Source organism: Hyaena hyaena, unplaced genomic scaffold (genome assembly GCF_003009895.1).
Source record: "Hyaena hyaena isolate Hyena2069 unplaced genomic scaffold, ASM300989v1 scaffold_369, whole genome shotgun sequence".
NCBI lineage: Eukaryota > Metazoa > Chordata > Mammalia > Carnivora > Hyaenidae > Hyaena > Hyaena hyaena.
This window is the reverse complement of record NW_024081000.1, coordinates 363,205-384,297: the sequence shown is the minus strand read 5'-3', so window position 1 is coordinate 384,297 and position 21,093 is coordinate 363,205. Positions and strand designations below refer to the sequence as shown.

The following is a 21,093-nucleotide window of genomic DNA, read 5'->3' as shown; positions in this document are numbered from 1 at the left end:
AACCCAGACCTTCCCCTGAGTATATTGCTGGTATATTCAAAAGCATTCCTCAGTAACTTGTGAGTGGCTTTGCAGAGGTACCTCACGTTTTAGATACACAGAAGGATCCTTACTCTTTCTGTAAATTAGCTGATTTACATGACAATTTCAGATGTATTATCAATTTGTGCTTGTGCCTCACAAATTAGTTCTAAGCTTCACTGCCTCCTCCGCTCTTCTCCCTGACCTTCTCTGACCCGTACTTACTGATGTCTAAGCAAACACTTAAAAATACAAAAGACGATTCCTAAAAGAACTTTAGGAATCTTTTTGTAAGTTGAAGCGCCCTTTCAGAATGTGAGTGATTCTTGACAGAACAGACTAGAAAGTCCAGAAAGAAACCCAAATACAGGGAGGAATTAAGTATATGCTAAAAGTGACATGCAAATCCATGGGGAAGAGACAGTTGAATAAACAGTTGAGACAACTAGGTAGAAATCCAGAAAAATAGTGACGTTAAATCTACAACTCACACCTGACCCAAACTGAATTCCAGATGGATTACCATTTTAACTTGAAAAACAAAACCATAAAAAAAAGCATTCCTGTGGCCTGTTTATTTGAGGTGACATAATACAAACCAAGCAATGCCCTTATAAGTGACAGGTCACAATGAAATTGTGGAAACTTTGGTAGGAAAAGCAGAATCCAACTCTTCCACTGAGGCTGGGAAATGGTTTGGTAGACCAAAGAGGGGAAAGTTAAAGGGTGTTTGATATTTACATTTTGTAATGACAATAAGACACTATTAACATTAATTATATAATCAAGGGTGGCTTCTTTGGGGATTGTAGGAGCCCTGATGGGAGATTAAAGGAAGATAGAAGACTATGAATGACCAGATGAAGAGTTCACCCTTGGTTCTCTTTTTACTGGGGAACCTCTGGGAGTTTATGAGCTAGGGTTTCTTTTTTTTGGGGGGGGGTTGTGTGTGCAGGCTTTCTTAATCTTTATTGATATTTTTGGCCAGATAATTCTTTATCATGCGAAGCTAGTGCTGTGGATCACAGGATGCTTAGCAGTATCTGTGGCCTCTACCTACGAGATGCTAGTATAATCTCCCCCTTTACAAATGGTGGCAACCAAAAATGTCTCCACACATTGCCCAGTGTCTCCTCGCCAACAAAATTACCCAGTTTAAGAACAACTGAGCTCTAGAAGGACAGAATAATTGGCATTTAAAAGAACTATCCAGTTGTGGTTATGTAGAATGGACAGAGGTCAGCAGGACAAGAACTTGAGGAAATGTATTAGTGCTGTCCCAGTCCCCTAGCTATGGTATGTTGTTACAGTAAAGGGTCTCTAATAAAGCACATCTCCCCATATCCGTGCCCTTGTATAGTCCCCTCCCACACTGATGTAAGGCTTCGCCATGTGACTTGCCTTGGATCAATGGAATATCAGCAACCACCACACAAACTGAGGCCGGAAAGGCCTCTGTGCATTGGGACTTCTCTTGGATCACCGCCACCATGCTAGCCTTCGGCAGACACACAATCCAACTCACAGCCCGCACCAACTTCCAGACAGGAGCGAGGCTTTCTAACACCATGCAGCCACAGTGAAGCCACCATGACTACATGATCCCAGGCAAGCCGGCAGAAAAAGGACTTGAGCTCTGACCAACCTGATGACAATGAAATTATGAACAAATGAAATTGGCAGCTGTCTTAAATCACTGTGTTGTGTTCTTAGGCAGTGACAGATAACTTGTAGTAGGTCTGGAGTGGATCACTATCACCAGAAATGAAAATATGTGTACACAAGACATTTGGAATAATCTGTATTTCTTGATGACCCTTCAGCAAAGGGACTCAGTGAAATGGCAGAGCAGGTCAAAAAATATAAGCATTTAGAAACCAAGTGCAAAGGTCAGAGTGAATTCAGGAATGAAGTTGCATGAGCAGTTTTCAAGAAGGCACTTCTATGTAAGCAGTTACAAATATTGTCAGCTATTTTGAAAACTGCAGATATTTAGTTGCTAACAGTATAATGATAATAATACTTCAAAGATTCAGTTTAACATGTTTATTTCTAAAGCTTTAAAGGCATTACCAAGCTAGCCACTTTTTACTTTATATGGAAAAATCAATCTTTAGAGTAAACAGGAAAGCACATAAACTCGAAATCAATAACAATTTATATTGCACGAATGATAAAATTCATTTCAATGTATTAGCTGTCCACTTGTATGGAACACTATTCACTTAGCAATTAGATTGCTAAGACCGGGGCCTCTAATAGAATGCCTCTCATAATTTACCAGTTAAATTTACAGATGGCGATTATCAGTGGTATTTACAGCTTGATAGATGCTGAGTGTTGACCCTGTTTATTGTACTATTCAAGAATTAACAGTTCCTCAGAGGGTTAGCGCTTAGCTTTATGTTTAAGAACACCAGCCTGGGAGAATGTCAGTCAAATCCCCTACTTTATTTTAATCATATAAAAAATCAAAGTAATAAGCAATAAAGAAAATCCAGAATGAGATAAAATGGAAATACAGACTCACAACTAAAAGAACTGGCAGTAAATAAAAAAAAAAAGTGAAAGGCATGGAGGGAACGGACAAAGTAAATAAAGTAGGAATAATCAAAATGCATTTTCACAGGCTAATAGAGTCACCAAAGGGGACATATGCATAAGTCATATGAGAGAGTAAGGGTCTCTTGGAAACCGGACAAGATTAAAAAAAAATCAAAATGATAGAATTTTAAAGATCTTGTACGCATTAAACAGTCAGTATTAAAGACAATAGCATCATTGAAATAAGTGTTTAAAATCAAAGGGTAACATGCTTTTGGATATATAATTTCCATAAGATTTGTTTAAAAAAAGAAGAAAGCAACCCCCATCTTGTTTAAATGTTGCTGTCTGTCAAAGGATTTTGGCTATTAACTCTTTTTTTTAAATTAAAAAAATTTTTTTGAGAGAAAAAGAGAGAGAGAGCGAGAGAGAGCAGGGGAAGGACAAAGAGAGAGGGAGGCACAGTATCAGAAGCAGGCTCTGGGCTTTGAGCTGTCAGCAGAGCCCCACACAGGGCTTGAACTCATCAAGGGCGAGATCATGACCTGAGCAGAAGTCAGATGCTTAACCGACAGGGCCACCCAGGTGCCCTGGTTATTAATTTTTTCTCGGATTGAGGAAACATAGAATGAGAAAAAAATATTTGGATGTGGGTATCTGGAAAATCTTTGTGATTTCTAAAATGTATTAACCAGTTGCACCTTAATGTTGGAAGGACCTGAGTTAGAGCAAAACCGGTAAAATCAGAGAATGGGGTCTTTTGTAAAACTTCTAGTTTACTTTGTAAAAAAACAAAAAACAAAAACCTAGTATATGCACAAGTTTACCAATTTCCCGGAATTTCAACACAATAAAATTCACATAACATTCACCAATTTGGAATCCTACGCCTATCTTTCTTTTCTCTTTCTGTCCGGTTAGCTTTGCACACTTGTGCCAGCTCTTGGCTTTACTGAGCAGTGTCTACGCGGAAGGGCCTGGCGACGCTAGCCCCGCGGTGGTTCGGAGAGGGGCCCCTAAACCCAGGAGCCCGTACCCCAGGCTCTGCGGGCCCGAGCTTGGCGCGGAGAGCGCGTTGGGATCCGGAGGCGTGGGAACCGGGGCCGGGCGTCCCTCCCACCTGGCTGGGCGGAGCCGGCCCGCCGGGGAAGCGCGGGCCGCCGCACCCGGGCGCTCAGTTGCGGGCGGGGCTGCGCGGTGCGCCGAGTCGGGGGCGCTCTCGCACGGCACCCGGGCCCGCTGGGGCAGCGCCTGGGACAGGCGTCGGAGCGCGCCGCCCCCGGCCTCCCAGGCGCCTCGCCCCGCCCGGACATTCCTGCAAGTGGCCGGACCTGCCGGACTCGCCGGACTCGCCGCGGCTCCCGGCGGCAGCAGGTGGCCCCGGAGTCCCTGCCGTCACCACAGCCCCGGCGGGCAGCGCGCCCCGTCGCGCCCGGGAGCTGTCTGCGCTGTCCCCACCCGGCGGGATGGAAGCGGACAGGGACCAGGAGGAGCTGGCCCGCTTGCGCTCCGTCTTCGCCGCCTGCGACGCGAACCGCTCGGGGCGCCTGGAGCGCGAGGAGTTCGGCGCGCTGTGCGCGGAGCTGCGCGTGCGGCCGGCAGACGCCGAGGCCGTGTTCCAGCGTCTGGACGCGGACCGCGACGGCGCCATCACCTTCCAGGAGTTCGCGCGCGGCTTCCGCGGGGCCCGCCGCGGAGGGCGGCGCCGGGGCTGGGGGCCTCGGGAGCCCGCGCCGGCCGCGGCCGAGGTGGGGCCCGAACCCGACGACGGAGTGGAGGACGAGGGCGATGAGGAAGCTGCGGAGGCGCTGGCATCCCCCTGGGGTCGGGCGAGCCCCGTCCAGGCTTGGCAGGACTTCCAGGAGCGACTCGGGGAAGAGGCCAAGTTCATCCCCAGGTGGGTGTGTGGGTTGGAGGGCGGGAGGCGAGGATGGGGTTTCCTGGATTCCCGGGTGCGCTGCCGTCTCCCTCTTAACTCACGAGTGGGTAGACCCACTGGGCCCTAACGTTTGTGAGTTTCTTTTCTGCATCCACGGACTCTAACTTTTTCAAGACGAGACCCTTTAGAGTTGAAGAACGGGATGCGTTCAGAGTCCGGGTTTTGGGGGGAAAGTTCTGCTTGCTCATTTCTGAGCCCTGCACAGGGCACTTTGTTAATTACCTGGGTCCCAGTGAAATCCGCAGGGTCCAGAGTTTCTTCCCAGGCAAGGGTTTGGGATCGCTCCCGAGATTTAATCGCACCTTTTACCAAGGCCCCCAGGCTGCAGGAGGGTCGCTTCGATCAGCATCCTCTATAAGTAGTTTTTGTATGTGTTGTTTTCCGACAACTACATAGAAGACCAAACATATCTGGCATTTATATGGCTGGACTTGCGTATTCATGGATGCGTACTGCGTGCTAGGCATTTTACAGAGTTCGTTCATTTAATTTTTGCAACAACCCTGGGGCGCCTGGGTGGCTTAGTCGGTTAAGCGTCCGACTTTCGCTTAGGTCATGATCTCGCGGTTCGTGGGTTCGGGCCCCGCGTCGGGCTCTGTGCTGACTGCCAGCTCAGAGCCTGGAGCCTGTTTCAGAGTNAAAGAGTAACAAGCCGATGTTAGGGGCACCCAGCTGGCTCAGTCAGCGGAGCGTGCGACTCTTGATCTTGGGGTGGTGAGTTCAAACCACACGTCGGACCTAGAGCTTACTTAAAAAATAATTATTAAAAAAAAATTTTTAAGGGGCACCTGGGTGGCTTAGTCGGTTAAGCGACCGACTTTCGCTCAGGTCATGATCTCGCGGTTCGTGGGTTCGATCCCCACGTCGGGCTCTGTGCTGACTACCAGCTCAGAGCCTGGAGCCTATTTCAGAGTCTGCATCTCCCTCTCTCTCTGACCCTCCCCTGCTCACGCTGTCTCTCTCTCTCTCTCTCTCTCTCCTAGAAATAAATAAAAATATAAAAAAAAAATTTTTTTTGCAACAACCCTGAGAGGTGGATCTTCTTATCTCTGAATGGTGGAGAAACTTAAAGACTCAGACATTTAGACTTGTAAAACATTAAAGGACTTGACTAGTTAATAAAAAGAGCAGGGATTTGATCCCAGATGTTGTTGCACTGAAAAACTGGTTTTATACAATGGAATCAAGTGATAAAACCATACAACCAGTTCTCTTCTCCTATGGCTCCGACAGAAATAATATCAAGTTAGTAACTTAATTCTCAGGGGTTCAGGGAATGCCTGCAGGAGCAGGGCAGGGAGAGAAAGATAGTCAGGTTTTATGCAAAAGTAATTTGCATCTGTCCCAGCTTTCTTGCCTTGGTATGTCTTGAACTGCTGTTTTCACTCCTTCCTCAGGCACTACAAACACGTGAATGCTGTAAAATGTATTTCTGCTCTCTGTTTGGAATTTTGGTTAAAAGTTTATGGGGCGCTGTCATTATTAAGAACTGAAAGGTGTCGTTTTGGCTGGCAGTTCACATATCTTAGACGTAAGATTCAGAAAAGCAAATAGCCCTGGGAGGGGACAGCGGTCTGCCTCACTCATTCACAGTGTGGACCTGCAGATCTGGGTCCCACTTCCTCCTCTGCCCAGCTCCTCCCTCCAGTTTGGAAAGGGAGGCATGGAGAGTGACTCAGTGCAGTATGAGACAGATTGTGTAGAGAAAGTGGGTGTGATACCCATTTTTCTATTATTTGCAAATGAATTAAAATGCAATGGCTCTACCAGGAAAGTAGAAAAATGTAAACATTGCTATAAACAGTACTGAGTTATCTCTTATCTGTAACTTGGTTTGGGTCTGACTAATGAAAAAAGGTAACAATTTTAGGAATAAAGAAAGGTGAACCCAGGCCATGCTTTATATCCACACGGGGATCTATTTTTCACAGTTGTCAACCCTCAGAAGCATATATATGACACTTAACCATTAAGTGATTTAGATTGATCTTCTTAGAATCAGTATACAAACCAGGATTTAACTGTATTGGTGATATTGTAATTATCATGGTACATTTCCAAACTCTTCAAATGTTTCTGAATTTAATGGGCACCAGCTTCACCAGTAGACTTGTTTTAAGCCCCACCCCCTTCTGATTGGAGATTAACAAGTACAATATTTGCCTTCCTGTACTTGTTCAAGTGGAAAAGAACTAAACTGAACTGCTGCATCTGATTGTTACCATGGCAGCCATTAACTGTTTTTGGTAAATTCAGTTGCTTCCATTCTACTTTCCTCATCCAGCTGTTCACCTTCTGTTCCTCTCCTCCAAATGTGACAGAACTCCTTTGTTGCTGATAATGCCGTTGGCATTATTTCAGCCAAATTAATTCTGCAAACATTATTGAGTGCTTATTTTGTGTCCGACACTGTCTTAGGTACTGTCCTAGGTCCCTGGGGACAAAAAGGATGAAATGTAGTTCATGCCTTCAGAAAATGTATAGTGCTGGTGAAACATTTCTCAAAAAATTCATGAAAGAACATTTAAAGGAGAGAGGGTTATTTGCAAGAAATTCCATACATACAGGACATAACCCAAGGGGCTACTGCAACCAGGAGCTTTCTTTGAAGTCTTGGGTTTTTATTTTTTTAGTTTTAAAAAATTTTTAATGTTTTTTATTTCTGAGAGAGAGCAAGAGAGAGACAGAGCGAATAAGGGAGGATCAGAGAGAGGGAGACACAGAATTGGAAACAGGCTCCAGGCTCTGAGCTGGCTGTCCGCACAGAGCCCGACGCGGGGCTCGAACCCATGAACTGTGAGATAGATCATGACCTGAGCCGAAGTTGGACACTTAACTGACTGAGCCACCCAGGCGCCCCTTGGGTTTTTATTTTAAAAAGGTCATGGGGGCACCTCGGTGGCTCGGAGTATCTGACTCTTGATTTTGGCTCAGGTCATCATCATCCCAGGGTCATGGGATCAAGCCCGGCATCAGGCTCTGCGCTGAGCATGGAGCTTGCTTAAGATTCTCTCTCTTTCCCCCACTCTCTGTCCTGGTCCTGGGCGAGTGCATGCACATGCTTTCTCTTTCTCAAAAATAAAGATACAGTAAAAAAGGTCATGCACTTGTTCATTTTTCTCCATAATACATTGGAGCTTATTTTAATGTAAAATATTATATTTTCCTCCAGTGGGAAAATTATTTCTCTAGGAGGATGTGCCATTTGTTCTGGTGGCTTTATCCCATGCTTATCCAAGGGGTTTTCATGCCTAGTGTGAGAAGAACAGGTATAGATAAAAGAGTTGGGCTCCTTTAAGGGCAAAATATGGTAGTGTTGACAGAATTTCTCTCTGTAAGACCATCCAAGCTTCTGGTGTAAAATACTAAGCAAGTTTGGGTTAAACTCCCCAGTCATCAGTAATTGTGATCTCAGAGAAGAAATAACGTTGCACTGTGTGAAAGGATCAGAATGGTCTCTGGGCTGTGGGACAGCACACTCACAAGTTGGTTTTTACTTAGCAGATAAAAGAGAAAATGTCCCGAGTAGTCAAGTGACCTGTTAAGCTGAGAGCTGGGCAGGTGTAAGTGGTCTTCAGGATCAGGATGGTCATCACCACTTCCTAGAGAACTGGAATTAGGTCAGCCGGCTGGTGAACCCAGACTGGGCCTGGCGATGTGGTTATATAAGAGAATTCAGGAAGGAAGATCATACAGGGCCAAGAAAACTCCACGAAGCAGGAAGAGAATGTTGGGCGAGAGACAGAGAACAGACTCGTAATAACCTAGCCTGCCCAATATCTTGTGCCAGGGGCGTTATGAAAGAAAGTTTTGTACCTAGTAGATAATAAATATGCCTGGTAAATGTTTGCAAAAACGAATGGAATAAACCTGTGTTCTTTGATTCCTTGGTTCGTATACTGAGAATGCAGTTCGATCATGTTATGTGCATTTTCTTCATTGGTTTTGTTGATTCCTTCCTTCTTCTTTTTTAATATTCAGGTGTGAGCTGGTTGTGGTGTTCCAAGGTCAGCAAGGAGGGAGGGACATAAGGTGCGTGTGTGTGTGTCCGTGTGCCTGTGCGCTGTGGGTACATTGAGCATTTGACCAGGAGTCGGGGGGATGGCAGAACTCTTTCCTCTAGTTGGAGCTGAAGCTTTTCAGAGCTTCCTCAACTCCATTTGCTGCAATTATGTTGTTTGTGACTTGATTTCACTTTGAAAGATCAGCTTAGAACCCCATGTTTTCACAAACAGAACTGTGAGGATCCAGCTACCACCAGATGCACAGTGGATTTGTGTGTGGGCACAGGTAAATGATGGCCAGATCAGGGACAGACCCAAGGTGGTGCTGGTAAGGTGACAGGTGCTAGTGTGATTGGGCACCCGCCAGGCACCATTTGTTCAGGCACCCAGATGGGTCTATTTCTCATGATTTGTGACCTTTCTGCACACAGTGCTGAAGGGGAGGCTTTTATATTGACAATTTAGAAGCAATAAATTTAATTGAGAAGAACTAAAACTACCGACCTGTGAGTTGTGTATGCAGTGTCAAAAACAGTGTACTTCAGCATCTCCATATAGCTATAGGGATGATTATGGAAACTGAGAAAAAGATCCATGGCTGAACACCAATCCTACTTAAGCAGGACATGATTAAAACATGTAGCTATGAAGTATAGCTTCCCTGCTGCTCAGGGTTTCTTTTACGTTTCCCCTTCTTGGGTTCCATGTTAGCCCTTTCCAGTCTGGTTGCCTTCATTTATGTATGTATGTATGTATGTATGTATGTACGTTGATTTGTTTTTGAGAGAGAGAAAGAGACAACACACAAGCCAGGGAAGGGCAGAGAGAGAGTGAGAGAGAGAGAGAGAGAGAGGGAGATACAGAACCCGAAGCAGGCTCCAGGCTCCGAGCTGTCAGCACAGAGCCCGACGTGGGGCTCAAACTCATGAACCATGAGATCTTGACCTGAGCTGAAGCCAGATGCCTAATGGACTGAGCCACCCAGGTGCTCTGTGGTTGTCTTCTTTTATAATAGCATGGTTGTTTCACGAAGGCTCTTCCTTTCTGTGATCTGATACAAGATCACAAGATGGGGAGGCAGAAGAGAGATGAAGGCAGAGAAAGATAAACTCAGAAAGAGGACTGGAGACTTGGAGCGAGAGGGGGTACAGGTGAAGGGAGGGGAAAGACAGAGATGAACAGATAGATGGACAGATGGGATAGTGTCTCAGTTTCCCCTCTCTTTCCACTGAATGAGTTAATGGCCGTGAGCCACCTAGAGACGGGAAAGGCAAAAAATCAGCTTTGTTCTATCTGATTTTAGCTCTTGAGTATCTCCAAAATGTGGGCATCTTGTGTGTTTGTAGATAAATATATATTTTCTCCTCATGTGGCCAGGAATGTATCTGGTGCTTATCCGAGGAGGTAAAGATTTGTTCCAGCCTTGAGACACTACAGTGGGTTGGATCCCAGTCCTGGAAGAGGATTAAGGGTGTTTTTGCCTGGGTATGACATTTGCCTCTGGTGCTGGCTTTGGGATCTGTCAGTGTACTAGCCACAGGCTTCCAGAATTCTCTGCCTTTTCTGGGCTCAGAAGTGGGGTGTTTATATGGATATTTATATTTCAACTGTTGCTGGTCTTTTGCTTTTTTTGTTTTCTCCTCTTTAGTATGTCTTTTGTAATTCGGTGTGTCATTCAGTACCCTGCTGCTGAGCAGGAGAAACTTATTTGTTAAGAAAACCACAGCTCTGGGGCGCCTGGGTGGCTCAGTTGATTAGGCATCCAACTTCAGCTCAGGTCATGATCTCACGGTTGTGGGTTTGAGCCCCATGTCAGGCTCTGTGCTGACAGCTAGCTCAGAGCCTGGAGCCTGCTTCGGATTCTGTGTCTCCCTCTCTCTCTGACCCTCCCCTGCTTATGCCATCTCTCTCTCTCTTTCTCTCAGAAATAAATGAAACATTAAAAAATAAAAAAAAAAAAAAACAAAAAACACAGCTCTGCCTCGAACCTACCAAGACTTGCTCCTGGGCTTTGTAGGAGTCTGTCCGCAGCTTGGCTTTTATGGGCTCCACTTGCTGGTTTTGATATTTGAATTTCATCTCCAGATAATAATTTCATCAAGGCCCCCTGGCCCCAGCAATGTGTTCTGGCCTTCCTGTCCTTAGAAGACCATTGATTCTGGCCATGTGGTTGGTAGCCTGCTCAGACTGTGAGATCTCACTGATTGTTCAGGTCTTTGTTCTCAGGTTTTGATAAGAGAATTTTTATCCCGCCCTTATGGTGTGGACATAAAGAAAAAGGCTTAAAATGGGGTGTCCTTCAGAAGACTGCTTTCCAAGAACCATAGACTGCTCTCTTAGCTTGTCTTTTTTTTTTTTTTTTTGATGCTTATTTATTTTTGAGAGAGAGAGACAAGGGAGGAGAGGCAGAGAGAGAGAGAGGGAGGCATAGAATCCGAAGCAGCCTCTGAGCTGTCAGCACAGAGCCCAATGCGAGGCTTGAACCCATGAGCTGTTACATCATGACCTGAGCTGAAGTCGGATGCTTAACTGACTGAGCCACCCAGGCGCCCCTCTTAGCTTGTCTTTTAACCTGAAGTTTTGACTTACTTCTCCCCTGAATCACTGTTCAGATTCATGGTGATACTACTCCTGTCACTGTGCATATAGAAATCTTTACCTGTTTCTAGGGTTGCCTGGGTGGCTTAGTTAAACGTCCGACTTTGGCTCAGGTCATGATCTCACATTTTGTGAGTTTGAGCCCTGCATCGGGCTCTCTGCTGTTAGTGTGAAGTCGGCTTCAGATCATCTGTCATCACCTCCCCCACTCTGTCCCTCCACTGCTTGCACTTTCTGTCTCTCTCTCAAAAATAAAGAAAAAAGAAGAAATCTTTGCCTGTTTCTTCATTTCTGCCTGGGTTACACAATTATTTCATTTGAAAAATGGAAGTAGCCCTGTCGCACTGATCTGCCTCAAACAGAGGTGTGGAGGCTGGGAGAGGTTAGGGCACCATGGTCATTCAGACGCCTGGGTTTTTACCTCCTAGGATGGTGTATGCAGTGTACATTCTTGCTTCATGTGTAACTTGTTGAGGCAGCTTCTGACTGCAGCATGTAGTTGGGAGGAAGAAATGGGAAGCGGTTCTTTATCATGGGTGTTCAGCCTGCTTCTGTTTGATGATATTAGTCTTCTATCAGGTTGTAAAATGGAAAGTAAACACTGTTTTCTACAGGGAAGTTGTAATGGGGGAATATATGTATGTCACATGATTTTCCTGGAGTTAGTTCCTCAAAAAAAATTCCATTGCTTCAACTTGTAAATATTCAGGATTTTCCAAATTATAATTGCTTTTATCAGAGTAGTTATAAAAGGAGAATAGTGAACTGTAACCCTCAAGGACTTAGTCTGTATGTCTTATAAAAAGATACACAGATGCTGTAGCTCAAACATGTTTCTGTAATCCTTCCTCTCGTTCACTTGATGTGCCTGCTAGTGTCCTAGGCACTAGAGACATTGCAGACTTGACCCTGACCTTCAAAGAGCTTATTGTCTCACCTTCTGAGATATGTAGGAGTTTCTGATACATAGGACCTGAAGGAACTGGCATGTGGTATAATCAATGAAAAAATGCCTCCTGGCACATTCTCCAGGCTGTGGACATTTCATGTCAAGAGTGTTTCTGAAATCAGGGGCCACAGAGCCTTTGAGGTCTTTGCATGTGTACCTGGGAGTCTTAGAATCCTGAATGTTCTTGTTTTCATTTCGGTGAAATATAACACAAACAGATTTGCCCACATTTGGAATCGCCTGGATGACTCCTACCTTTCAGATTTGGCTGCACTGTTTCAGAGCCTGCCTTTGTGGTTAAGATTGTGTGGCACCCCACAGCGCTGCATTCGTGGGCTGACAAGGAAGGCAGAACAGTGGATGGATGACATGTTCATGTCAAGTGGCTGACAGCACAGACCGCTGGATTGTCTGTGGTCTCAGTGGAAAGTGATAGGAGAGCAGGGTTTTGGTCATGTTGGTGTGCTCCAAAGAGCCACATGCAAGCCTACTACTATATTGATGTTGGCTACGGTAATTTAGTTTCAGATGGAAGTGCATCCCCTCTCTGATTAGATGAAGGTTGCTAATTCTAATTTCATTGATTTTGTAAATGCATGTTGATCTTCTAAATGTTTTGGAGCTGTAAGTATAAGAAGTTTATATGTGGTTTATGTTTGTTCTTGATTAAGCAGCATGGTATAGACAATATTTATGTCAACTCTGGAACTCATAGGAGACATTTTTAAGTAAGGTCTGCACGTTAATCAAGTGTGAGATATATTGTTATTAAAGGACTTGAAATTCTCAAGAACAATATAGGATTGGAAATGTTCATTTCTTTATTTTTCATTGCCTATCAATCTTGTCTGTCATTTAAAATTTTTTTTAATGTTTATTTATTTTTGAGAGAGACAGAGTCCAAGTGGGGGAGGGGCAGAGAGCGAGAGGGAAACACAAAATCTGAAACAGGCTCCAGGCTCTGAGCTGTCAGCACAGAGCCTGACGTGGGGCTCACCCACAAACCATGAGATCATGACCTGAGCCAAAGTTGGATGCTTAACCGACTGAGCCACCCAGGGGCTCTAATCTTGTCTGTCTTCTAACTTGAGGGCATAATACTGTTGAAGAAGTTCATCTGGAATTGCTTCTAATCTTGTCATTTATCCAACAGAAAAAAACCTCTTTTTGCCTTTTTCTATGTCTGTCCATCCTTCCTCCCCCTCTTCCTCCCTCCTTTCCTTTCCTTTCCTTTCCTTTCCTTTCCTTTCCTTTCCTTTCCTTTCCTTTCCCTCCCTCCCTTCCTTCCTTCCCCTTTCCTTTCTCCTTCTTCCTTCCTTCTCTCCTTCTTTCCTTCATACCCACATGTATCTGGGACTGGGCTAGACACTGAGTGTTTTAAAATAGTACCCTGCCAGATATCAGAGTTTCTTGGCCAGCTTGTCTTTACTCAGAGGTGACAGCATCAGTAAGGTTATAGAATGGGAAGAATCATGAGTGGATGGTCTGGGTTCGGCTCTTCCTGGTGGTCAGAAATCAAACAGGTGAACTAAAATTCAGAGTTTCTTCCTGTCTTCGATACAGAAGTCATGTCCTTTTAGCTCCTGTGGTGGTGTTAGGTGTTACAGTTCCGGTGAGAGACTGTAGGCACCTGTCACATGACCTCCACGTTCCCTTCTCTTACCATCCTGTGGGTTGTGTGTGACGTCATGGAAGGGGGCTCACAAACTCAGAGGCTTTCGGGCCAGGTGGGTAACACTGAACCCAGAACCAGCCTCTGCTTTACCTGGAGGACAGAGTGAACTGTCATGCTGGATGCAGGCTCAGTGCTGTCAATGATGCCAGCTTATAAAAGATGGTGACAAATTCAGATTTTAAGAGGAAATTCTAATTTTGCAGACTCTTTGAAGGTCAAGGCATAGCGTTGGGAAAGCTACCATTTCTAGTTTGTATTTTTTGTTTCCTACCTTCGAAGACACCCTGGTAAATTCAAGTGTCAGGTATAGTTTTACCCCGATGTTGATGTGCGCATGTGATTGCGTGGTCCCCTAAATAAGGAGTTGTGCTATTGCTTCCATTTCCCAAGTTTGTGAGTAGTATTTTTTGACCCAAAGACAGTTTCTCTCTATTACTTTTTTCCCCTCTTGGATATCATTGTACTTTTGGGAGTTACGTTGTTCAGGCTCAACAGATGTTGCTGTGCAGTATTTTCTGCCTCCAGGTTTTGGTGCCTTGATAGTTGTGTCCTGGGCGGGGGGCGGAGGGCTGAGTCCTGAATGCATTGGGATGTCCAGAACCTCTTATACCCTGATGTCTTTCTCTTCATTTGAACCTAGAACATTTAATGTATGTCACAGTTTTTAAGCATGTCGTAATTTTTGAGACTTGGACCAAAGTCAATCAGAATGGAATGACTTTCTGCTTACAATTAAAAGGATTTAGGTATAATACACTGCAGTGGTATTATCTTTTACTGTTGAAATACTTTGTCCTTCAGGCAAAAAAATTTTTCACAGAGATGGAAAGATGCTCAACATCACTAATTGTCAGGGATATGCAAATCAAAACCACAGTGAGTCACCATCTCACACCTGTTAGGATGGCTATTATCAAAAAACCAGGAAGTAAGGACTCCTAGTGAGGATGTGGAGAAATGGAATCCTGGCTCACTGCTGGTGGGAATATAAAATGGTGCAGCCACGATGGAAAATAATGTGGAGGTTTCTTACAAAATTAAAAATAGAACTACCATATGGGGTGCCTGGGTGGCCCAGTCAGTTAAATGTCCAACTCTTGATTTCTGGCTCAGGTCACGATCTCATGGTTATGAGATCGAGCCCCATCTGCACTGACAGACTGAGCCTGCTTGGGATTCTCTCTCTCTCTCTGCTCCTCCACAACACACCTGTGCATTCATTCTCTCTCTCAAAATAAATAAATAAACATAAAAAACCTCCAAAACTACTATATGATCCAGCAGTCCCACTTCTGGGTATGTATACAAGAGAATTGATTAAAATCAGGATCTCAAAAGAGATATCTGCACTCGTGATCATTGTAGCATTATTCACAATAGCCAAGAGGTGGGAACAATCTAAGATGAATGGATGAAGAAAGTGTATATACATACAATGGAATGTCATTTAGCTTTAAAAAATAAGGAATTCCCACAATGTGGGACACCGTAGATGAACCTTGAGGAATTACACTAAGTGAAATAAGCTGGTCACAGAAGGACAAAAACTGCATGATTCCCCTTCTATGAAGTATCCTAAGTAGTCAGACTCTTGGAAGGAGAAAGTAGAATGGTGGCTGTAGGGGCCGGGGCAGGAGATGGTGGGGGTTGTTTGATGGGTGTCACATCTCGGTCATCCAAGATGAAATAATTCTGGAGATTTGCTTTACAATAATGTTCAATACAGGACTGTACACTGAAAATTTTGTTAAAAAGATAGATTTCATGTATGTTTCTTACCATGAAAAAAAGTTAAAGAAATATGATTTTTTTTCAGAGAGATGAGAAATTTGAAGAGTTATCACAGTTCTGTGCCTTGTTTTTTGTTTCTGTCTTTGGTTTCTGAGCAGTTCCAAATACAGGGTCTGTCAAGCTTTGCCCCTTTAATGTGCTCATACCTGCTGCTTTTAGGTGAGCAGGGAGAAACGCTGGAGATCAGGACACATTCTGAGGATACCCTCTAGCCACATACACATACCAGGGGCAGCCACTCTGTTCAATTTCAGTTCTTTAAAAATTTAGTTTTGGGACATTTTATGAACCTGTTCAGCGACAATACCCCATTGTGATTATTTACAATTATAAAATTATGGAGCGTGAGGGGTGCCTGGGTGGCTCAGTCGGTTAAGCGTCCGACTTCAGCTCGGGTCATGATCTCACAGTTCGTGGGTTCGAGCCCCGCATCGAGCTCTGTGCTGACAGCTCAGGGCCTGGAGCCTGTTTCAGATTCTGTGTCTCCCTCTCTCTCTGCCCCTCCTCCACTAATGCTCTCTCTCTCTCTCAAAAATAAATAAACATAAAAAAATAAAATAAAATTATGGAGCATGTTCAGGCGGCCGTTTGGTTGTAATATCTTTGACCAGGAATATTTTTTAAATGTTCTGGATATAAAGGAAACGCATGCAAATGAGTTATTCGTTCTGAAATCCAAAAGCAGTGGTGAGAGCATCACCTGCAGGCAGAGGTGGAAGGGCTCCCGGGAGCTAGTGGCACAGTTGCTGACTTGTGACCCATCTATAGGGCATGGCGGCTGCACCATATCATCCCTTGTCGTGACACGGTCACTTTGTAATTCTTGCTTTCATAGAACAGAGTTATAGTCTGCTCTGGGCTGGGGTGGAAGAATTCTGGGAGAGTCCACCGACATTTGCTTAGAAAATCCATGTTTTAGGACATTCATATGTCATGTTTTCTGACGGAAATGCTATAAACCAGCATTGGTGTTTGTGATGCAAAATATTTTTTCTTTGCCTCCTTGGGGACCCACAGTGCAGCAAGTACTTCACAGTCTGGCAGAAATGGTCAGCTTGGGGATGTTAATGAATTACAGTATAGGCATTTCTGCTCTACCAGGGTGCATGCATTCTGGAAAGACATAGTACTCTGCAAACACGTAGGACGTATGAAGAAAAATAGCATGGGGCAGATCACTCAATATTGTATACCTTTGTAACCAGAACACTGAAAAAAAAACCCAGTAATAATCCTAATGAGATACTAACACAATAAAAAAAGAAAGCCATATTAGAGTTTTTAAAAAATGTTTAATGTTTATTTATTTTTGAGAGAGAGAGACACAAAGTGTGAGCAGGGAAGAGGCAGAGAGAGAGGGAGACGAGAATCTGAAGCTGGCTCCAGGTTCCGAGCTGTCGGCACAAAGCCTGATGTGGGACTCGAACTTATGAACCATGAGAGCATAACCTGAGCTGAAGTCGGATGTTTAACTGACTGAGCCACCCAGGCGCCCCAGTCATGTTAGAGACGTAGACATAGAAATGCAGTCCAGGAATACCTGCACATGTTTTAAAAAACAAAAATATAGGATATTACATTTAATTTTTTTGAAGATGAAGGTGGCTTGATGGAGGAGGTATATAGGTTGTGGCTGCTGACTTACAGAGACAAGGACAAAACGCACAAAGCTCTGAGAGAACCAAGACAAAGCACGTGGACCATCTGTGCCCAGAGGAAGACCCCCGGCTGAGTGGGCATTGTGTCAGCCCTGAATTTACCTCAGCCCGCTGCTGCAGCTTTTGGAATGGATTTACATTTGGTGGCTGATACATGGGGACGCAGAGCCTTAATATGCTGGGAAACACAGCTTCCATTTTAGGGTCACTTGCCTGTTGACCTAGGGAACGAGCTGATTGAAGCTGTAGGAACACACATTGTGGCGGAGCAGTCCAGGTCTTCAGTACAAATTCATGAGGGGGAAGGGCCAGGTACAAAGTCAGGGCCAAGTGTGAGGTTCGTTCTGTGTCTACAGATTTGGAGGCTTTATACTGGTCTAAGGGGATAATGCATCACCTTGCTGCTAAAAGATTACAGTGAATAAGCTGTCTTCAGGCCAGTGAAAATCCATCAGTCCACAAAACTGCAGATTCTTCAGACAGGTTGTTACAGTCCTAATGAGCCCTGTGACAATTAAAATGTTATGATATAGCTGAGAATTTGGAGCCCTTAAAAAGTGGCCTACTCCAGTGAATGACACTTAAAGTTCGTATTCGCCAAGTGAAAAATAATTCAGTTCTCACTGAATTCAATTTATTTAACTGAATAAGTTGAGTAGTCTTATTCATCTCTTTTAGGCAGTGCTAGCTTGTATATGCTGTGAAGCTGGTATATGTTTGTTTATGTGAGATTGGCCCCAAAATAATGCATTGATTTAAACTACCATATTGTTTAGGGTTCCCTAGAGAAACAGAAACTATAAAATGTGTGTGTGTGTGTGTGTGTGTGTGTGTGTGTGTGTGTGTATAAGAGAGAGAAAACAATTTATTTTAAGGACTTGCTTCTTTGGTTGCATATGCTGGCAAGTTCAAAGTCTACAGAGGTAGATCAGGAGGCTGGATACCTAGGGAAGAGTCACTGTAGGCAGAGGGATGGGCAGAATGCCTTCTTCCTCCAGGGTGGTCAGTCTTTTATCTTAAGGTCTTCAGCTCATCAGATGATGCTTGCCCGCATCATGGAGGGGAATGTGCTTAACTCAAAGCCTACTGATTTAAATGTTAGTGTCATTTAAAAAATGCCTTCACAGCAATAGCCAGACGTGTATGACCAAGTATTTGAGTATAGTAGCCTCGCCAAGTTGACACATAAAATTAACCACAGCTGCTAAGAAAGTTTTTCAGGTGTTCCCAGTTTCTGAGATTCCTGAAAAGATCAGAGACCATTTTAGGGGCACCTGGGTGGCTTAGTCGGTTAAGCATCCGGCTTCAGCTCAGGTCATGATCTCATGGTTTGTGGGTTTGAGCCCCAGGTCGGGCTCTGTGCTGACAGCTCAGAGCCTGGAACCTGTCTTAGAATTCTGTGTCTCCCTCTCTCTCTGACCCTCCCCTACTCACGCTGTCTCTCTCTCTCTCTCTCTCTCTCTCAAAAATAAATAAAACATTAAAAAAAAAAAGAGAAAAGATCAGAGACCATTTTAAAAATGCTCTAGGCTATAAAATGTATATACTTGAATCTGGAAAAACCCCATACATATGTTATATTCCTCCTGCACCCCTTCCAAATGCCTAAACACTCCAAAAGAGCATACCACATTTCTGTGCAACTTTCTGTGGTTCCTATTATTTTTCTGTCTGCCAAGAAAAGGCTTGCCCTGCATGTGTTTATGGCTCTGAGATGCCCCCTGGGGGGAAATGGACTTCGTCCCTACCCCTCCGTCCTTACCCTGTAGTCCCATTCTTCATCACAGTAGCTGTGAGTCCGAACTGAGCACCTGACCTGGATTGATGTGGCCTTGGCCCACGGCAAGCCACGCCAGCATTCCACACTACTGCCCTTTCCTGGGCAAACTGTCCGCTTGCTTGCTTCTGTCTTCCTTCTCCTCCTTCTCCTTCTTTCCCTCCTTCCCTCTTTTTTTTTTTTTTTTAATTTTTTTAAGTTTTTTATTTATTTCTAGGAGAGAGAGAGACAGCGTGAGCAGGGGAGGGTCAGAGAGAGAGGGAGACACAGAATCTGAAACAGGCTCCAGGCTCTGAGCTGGCAGTCAGCACAGAGCCCAATGAGGGGCTCGAACCCACGGACCACGAGATCATGACCTAAGCGAAAGTCGGACGCTTAACTGACTAAGCCACCCAGGCGTCCCTCCCTCCTTCCCTCTTGCAGATGCTGTGGGAAAGGGATTGTGCCAAGAAGTCCAAAGGCTGAAATATTAATGAGAAACAGATGAAATTCATTAGAGTAGGAAAGGTTCTTCCTCTAAGGTCCCCAGCTACTAGTTTTGGTCCCTGAATTGGGCGCTGCTAACAAGGATACAATGTGAGAGGTACAGGGAATCCCAGGAGTGTTCCACCAGATAGAAGTCCCAAAATTCAGCCATAAGAAAGTCGCTAGTTGCACGCTTATGTTTCTCGGATGAGGCATTTTTCAGTTCCCAGGAGCTCAACAGACACTGCTTTATTATTTTTTTTTTATTTTATTTTTTTAATGTTTTATTTATTTCTAGGACAGAGAGAGAGAGACAGCATGAGCAGGGGAGGGTCAGAGAGAGAGGGAGTGACAGACTCTGAAACAGGCTCCAGGCTCCGAGCTGGCAGTCAGCACAGAGCCCAACGCGGGGCTCGAACCCACGAACCGCGAGATCATGACCTAAGTGAAAGTCGGACGCTTAACCGACTAAGCCACCCAGGCGCCCCAATTTTTTTTTACTTTTTTAAACTTTTTTTAAAGTTTCCTTATTTTGAGAGAGTGTGTGTGGGAGGAGCAGAGAGAGAGAGAGAGAGGAGAGAGAATCCCAAGCAGGCTGCTAGCTAGCATGGAGCCTGCTGTGAAGCTCGAACCCATAAATTGTGAGATTATGCCCTGAGGTGAAAATCAAGAGTTGGTTGCTTAAACACATGAGCCACCCAGGTGCCCCGATGCTGCTTTTAAATCACATCTTTTCTCAGGCACCGCTACTCAAGGGGCTCAGATGGGCACCACCTGGTAGTGGTTCTAGATCTGCACACTCTGAAGCCCCACCATGAACCTGCTGAAGCTCTTGGATTTTAAGAGGGTCCCTGGGTGATTTGTGCACATATTAAACTCTGTCAGGGAGGGGAGCCTGGGTGGCTCAGTCAGTTGAGTGTCTGACTTTGGCTCAGGTCATGATCTCACGGTTTGTGAGTTTGAGCCCCGTGCTGGGCTCTGTGCTAACAGCTTGGAGCCTGGAACCTGCTTTGGATTCTGTATCTCCTTCTCTGCCCCTCTCCTCTCCTCTCTCTCTAAAAAATAAACATTAAAAAAAATTTTTTTTAACTCTGCCAGCAAAATGAGAAATGAAAGCATGGGATGTAGCCGCTTTTGCTTGGGAGTTGCTTATAAAAAGATAGAAAAGACCCAGAAAGAGAATGTTGAACTTAGGTAAAAAATACGAACGTGACATACACCAGAATTATGCCTTGGGTTGCACCTGGTTGTCTGAAATTTTAATTGTGAAGTGATCATGACAGAATTTACCATGAAGATAAGTAATCAATACTTCTTCGAATATATTGTGTATTTTGTGAATATATTCTTCCAAGACATATGCATAAAGAACGGTTCACAGAGCTTAATCTTGCTCTGTTGTCCCAGATGGAATGCTCACGTCATCGGCATCCAGATCAAGAAACAGAACATTTTACCAAATTTGCAGAAGCCCCCAATGCTCCCTTCCAATCCCTGTTGTCCTCCGCCCCAAAGCAGTCATTTTCCTTTGCGGGTTTTTTAATTTACAAACGCGCTCAAACAGTGTTATCTACCTTCCTGTGCTCCACATTGCATCCATGAGCTCGGAGTTGTACTTCTGTCATTTCCATTGCTGTAGAGTATCCCTGTGTGTGAAGGTACCACAATTTAT

The 21,093-nt window shown here is 44.6% G+C and overlaps 1 protein-coding gene across 1 annotated transcript in view; it reads left to right on the top strand.

Annotated features, from left to right (window-relative positions):
- Positions 1 to 4,031: 4,031 nt before the first annotated feature.
- RASEF (RAS and EF-hand domain containing) overlaps positions 4,032 to 21,093 on the top strand; it is a 74,075-nt gene continuing 57,013 nt past the window's right edge. Inside the window, exon 1 of the mRNA XM_039250399.1 lies at positions 4,032 to 4,462. Within this exon, the coding sequence (XP_039106330.1) occupies positions 4,032 to 4,462 (431 nt within the window). The remainder of the gene's footprint in view (positions 4,463 to 21,093) is intronic.